General features: G+C 39.3%; 1 protein-coding gene across 5 annotated transcripts in view; it reads left to right on the top strand.

The window, feature by feature from the left end:
* The window catches only part of Nfib (nuclear factor I B), a 215,301-nt gene that overhangs the window by 182,818 nt on the left and 27,108 nt on the right, over nucleotides 1-5,375 (top strand). For 3 of the 5 annotated variants that reach the window (XM_026781900.1, XM_005352670.3, XM_026781901.1), the window contains exon 10: nucleotides 315-397. The exons of the other annotated variants lie outside the window; for them this stretch is intronic. In XM_026781900.1, the coding sequence (XP_026637701.1) occupies nucleotides 315-397 (83 nt within the window). The remainder of the gene's footprint in view (nucleotides 1-314; nucleotides 398-5,375) is intronic. 5 annotated transcript variants of the gene reach the window in all.

Genomic DNA, 5,375 nt, shown 5'->3' with positions numbered 1-5,375 from the left:
ACTTCAGCGTAGCCGAGCCTTGACATCTAGACAGTACCACACCATGGCACACAGTGAGGATGCCCACACCTAGCATAGCTTGAGGTTCACTGCATAGATTTTTTTTTCTTTAAGGGGGGGGATAGTTGATTTGAATCAATGATTTTGAATCAATTTCTTTTCTGTTGTTTGCGATTCGCTCAGACAAAAGAGAAGAGAAAGAGAAACACCTTCTCGGTAGTGCCCCCCACTTCTCTGGGTTTCTTATACATGGACAGGGTGTTCGTTCTGACAGTTCACGATTTTTATCTTTGTTTTTGTTCTTCCTTAATCAGCCTACACAGCCTCAGGCACACCTCAAGCCAATCGATATGTGGGACTAAACCCAAGAGACCCATCCTTCCTGCATCAGCAACAGGTGGGCACGTTTCACCCAGGTGGAATGGGGTAGCCACGCTTTGCTTCGGCGCTTTTCTCCGTGTTGCCTCTCAGATCTGGATTCAGGATGGGGCTCACAGGGCTTCTGAGACCAAAAATTGATCATTTTGTTTTCCAATTTTTTTTCCTCATTTATCCTTTGCTTCTCAACTGTCTGACGTTTCTGAAACTGGCTCACCACCTCTCCCATCTTCATAGCACCATAGTGACAGCACCTGCAGACACTGGGTTCCAGCTAGACAGTATTGTTCCGTGTCCCTGTATACTGAGGACTTCCTAGCCAGTGTGGCTTTCAGGCGCTGACATGGAAAAGCCAGCTAGAGTCAGTACGTAATCTGTTTGGACCAGTTTTGTTTTCTCCAGATGTTTCCTCCCTCCTTTATATTTTAGTCCAGGAGGAGGATGTATTGTAGCTGAGCTCACAGGCGAAACATTACTCCTACCCTAATACATTTCAATTGCTTCACTGATTTCAGATGCAATGAAACACTTTTTTTAGGGGGGGAGGTGATTCCGCCTTCTTACATCATTTATGTTTCAAGTAGGATTTTAAATTTCACATCCCATTAATGCTGTAAATTTAATGCAAATGAAGTGTTTACACAAACTGTGAAAACCTACAGCCAGGATTAATGGTGGCTTATGAACAAATTAGCCACAGTCGAAAGCATGAACCGCACCAACAGAGAAATCCCATGATTCTAGTTATAGGGTCACAGGAATACGTCTACGTACTCCAGCCTTGAAGTGTATTTTACGAGGCGTATGTTTGCTGTTCTTCAGTTTGGCTCCAGAGCAGTTCGAAGTGCACAGTATGTGAAACATTACATGACAAAAGTAGGCCCCAGTACAGAAGACAGAGCTGGGAATAAACACCAAGTTGTCTCTGTGTTTAGATGAGGTTTATATATGCATTAAGCGTGCGAAGTTATTTGTGCCCACATCCTCAGTTCTAGAGTGGCCTCTCCATTTCCCAGGCCTTCCCTGTTGCAGGCCAAGGTGATAGTCTGTGTACAGTAAAGGTCACCACGTGCGGCGTTCAGAGCAAACCATAAAGATGATAGCTCATTCAAGATACTTGACATTTTGCAAGGTTAAAATAACCACGCAGAACACAAGAGAACTGACTGAAGACATCTGTGTATAGTTAGGGAAATACCAAATAATAATTAGTGGAATAATTCTCTGGAATGCTGCTTTTTTTTCACCTTGAAAATTACTATAATATGAATGTGTTACCACTGCTATGGTTCTACTTAACAAATGTATGTGTTCTTTGTGTTTTTAAAACATATGCAGGATTTATAAGTTTTGGAAACTTTTTTTTTAATTTTTCCTTTTTTTTTCAGAAATATTTTTGTCATTATTCTTTATGACACCTCTCTAATTTCCAGTTAATTTTTAATTCAAAAAACATGCCTCCGTTATTTAACCTTTACCCCGAACACATTTAGAATATTATAACCAATCCCTTCCATTGAGAAACAATTGTCCTCTTTGTCCTAGCCCAGGGCAGCTTTAGTTTGTATCAATTAAGATTATTGTCAGGGTCTCCTGTAATCACAAAAGTGCATTCATACCAAACTTACCTCTCTCTTTACATTATCTAAAGATTCATCAAGAAAGCTCAGCACAATGAAAATGTGGACCTTAACTGTGGGCAGAAATCTGGGCATCTTTTACTCTGCGGAATGTTTATGGCACTTTCTTGTAAAGTCTGACATTTGTTTTTTAAGTTTTGAGTAAAGACCATTTACAATGTGAACATATTTTCTGAGTTCAAACATGGTTGCTCTTTATGGATATATGGCATGTATTAATCCTTGGAAGCAAAAAGCCATATACTCCACAGTTAAACATTTTAAATACAGAGCAGATAGACAATTTATCGCTTACGTAATAAGATTTTCACTTAAAGAAACTCAGTTTGCCAAATTCATAATGAACTATGATGTTGAGGCATGAAGAAAACACCATAAATGTATATCATATGATGTGCACGTATCACTTAACTGAAGCACCAGTTAAAATCTATTATCTTTACCTTTCAAATTAAGAGCAGCAGAGACAAAGCCGCATATTCAACTATACAGGAATGGAGGGAGCGAAATAGTTTAAATGACTTCAGGAAAGGTTATTCTTCCTCCAGCAGAAATGGGATTGATTTACTGTGTTCTCTCATTACTTTACGAAGATTTAAAAGAGACCGCTCTTCTAAGGGCAGCTCCTAAATGCATTTGGTTTAAAGCACTCAGTGATGAATGCAGAGGAAAATCGAGGGGTACATGAAATAAAAGTGATCAATCATTTTATATTAGCTAAGAGAAATTCAGAATTGGAAAGGCAGTGGCTTTAGTCTGAAGGAGCTTTTTAAACATCCCCCATAACCTTTCCTAGACATGACCCCTTCAAAATAAATATTGTCACCAGGTACATTCTTCAGTTCATGTGGGCTGCTTTAGAAAGATTTATCCTTTCAGCTTATGAAAAATATTGATGTGCATTGTTGCATGCTATTTTCCCTTAGAAAAGAATTTTAATATAGCTTACATAAATTAAAGTTAACAATAAATTTAAGATTATTGGATATTTTTGACTGTCTTCTAATAACCTCCCTACAAAATGACATCACAGAAAGACTTTCACCACAGCTGTTCTTCACACTAACATTCCCACATGGAAATGTAAAATATTAAGGACATCCAGACTGGCAGATTTGAACAGTGAAGTGCGTGCTTTGATGCTTAGTGGCTTGTTCCACACAGTTATTAGCGGTCACACATTGTGAGCCCCTATTTTATAGCGATCACTCCTGACTAATGCCAGTTTCCTACCGTCTGGAAATATTCGTAGTTGTATTTGTTCTGATGTTGGAATTTCACCTAAACATAAATGTGATGATTGCATTTAAGCTTAAAAACTAAAGTCACTTAATTATGGCAAATATTTCAGAAATGTTTACGTAGAGTAGTTGCTGACTTGTCATAAAGCTAGTCCTCCCTGTGAAGCATAATACTCAGTTCAAATAAGTGATCAGGACCTGCCTTTATATCTCCTGTCATAGTTTTGGGCATAGTTCAAAGCCTGGCACTGGTCCTGTCTGAAGACTCATTGGCATAGGAGAAATCTTTACACCACAACTTCGACAGGCGCTTCATTCTGTTGTTAACCCTCCTGTTGGAAAATGGTGCAGTGGCTTGAAGAATTCTGGGATCCCGCTCTAGCAACTGGGGCTCTGCTCTCTCCTGCCCAATGCTTTGTCCTCATCTGGACCACTTTCAGAATGCTGAGGACATCTTCTCTGACTTCCCTGTGAAGAAGTCCTGAGCAATGGAATCCTTTCCCTGCTTCCTACCTTGCATGCGCCCTGTCTACCTTCCTTTCTGTCGACACGGAAGCAGCCCCCATCTCCCAAACTTTATCTACTTGAAAGAAAGAGCTATCTGGGAGAATGTTAGCTTTTACTAAGAAAGAATAGAAACTATTTTATAATTCAGTCTAACAATGTTAATGTAAATGGGTATTAAAAGAAAACTCAGTTAAATTAACACCAGTTCTTTATATGCTAAGGTTCAAAAGTTTACCATTTTGAGGACTTACTTGCTCTCATAGGAAGTAATTAAAAATAATGTAGCTTATTTATCATCAATTACAGCTTGGTGAAGCAGCAGTGCTTTACAGCAGAAAGCTTTAGTAATATACATCAATATCACAAAATGTATTGTAAATTGGAGCTATAAGTTTATAACTAAGAAACCTCCTGTGTAGCCAGCCATAAGAGACCTACCATTCCAACCAGCCATTGAATTCCACCCTGACCCTGGATACAGACTGGAGATTGTAGGTAGGATGAAGAGGGAAGTTGCTTTGCTTTCCTTAAATGAGGCAGAAAGTCAAGTAAGCTCCTCTTTGTAAGAAGTGAGGTTTCTTCTCACTTGATGTCTCAGAGCCATGTCCTGACCAGGTGCTCTCTGTGACGAGCTCTCTTGGCTGAGTGCCTTGTCCCTGCGTGGGACTTAATGGCGCTTGAACTTCCGCAGTTACAGCTCCTGTGTGACTGTACAACACAGTTATTTCAAGTTCAATTATCGACTGGTTATGCTGAAATATTTTCAACACTTTTCTGGGTAGAATTTGAAAGTACTTTTCATTACATTAATGATTTCTGTTACACAAAATAGCTCTTAAAGAAATTGCCTCTGTAGGATTTTTTAAACTAAGATATGAAGTGAAATCCTCTTATATATATTTGTCCTGGCAAATGACAAAGCCAAAACTTGAAACATAAAAACTATTGAAAAGCCAATCATTAGAAGCAAGCAATTGAAAAAGGACAGCAAGCTTCTCCACAGAGCCAGGAAGCAAGCTATCAACACTCAGGCCATTCTTATTGTGACTGTTATCATAATTGACAGCATGACGCAAAAGCCTATCACATGACTTCTGGGTAGATATGCAAATGGTAAGAGGTCACTTTTCACATATGCCTGCTGAAAAGGAAACACATTTAAAGGAAGTTTTAGTCAAACTAATGGCTATGCCAATGTTTAGCTTTGAGGCTAGTTTTGAAATTGAAAAAAAAATCCTTCCATCATCTGTCTGTCTTTTATTATTAATTCCTTTATTTGCTCTTCCTGGTTATCAAAGACAGGGTGCTAGGGTACTCGAATTAATGTCAAAATAAAATTATTTAATTCACCCTTAAATTCCAATCAATAAAAACACAAGGGGAAATTGTCTTCTTTCCTGGAACAAGAGCTCTCAGAGGAAAAAATTCTTAAGATGATATTTACACACTTTTGAGCTGCATGTGGAACTCAGCATAGGCAAAAGACAATGACAGGCATGGTGGAGGGGGCAGTGACAGACATGGTGGAGGGGGCAGTGACAGGCATGGTGGAGGGGGAAGTGACAGACATGGTGGAGGGGGCAGTGACAGGCATGGTGGAGGGGGCAGG

This window comes from Microtus ochrogaster, chromosome 10 (genome assembly GCF_000317375.1).
Source record: "Microtus ochrogaster isolate Prairie Vole_2 chromosome 10, MicOch1.0, whole genome shotgun sequence".
Lineage (NCBI taxonomy): Eukaryota > Metazoa > Chordata > Mammalia > Rodentia > Cricetidae > Microtus > Microtus ochrogaster.
The sequence above is the reverse complement of the archived record's forward strand: the minus strand, read 5'-3'. Positions and strand labels throughout refer to the sequence as shown.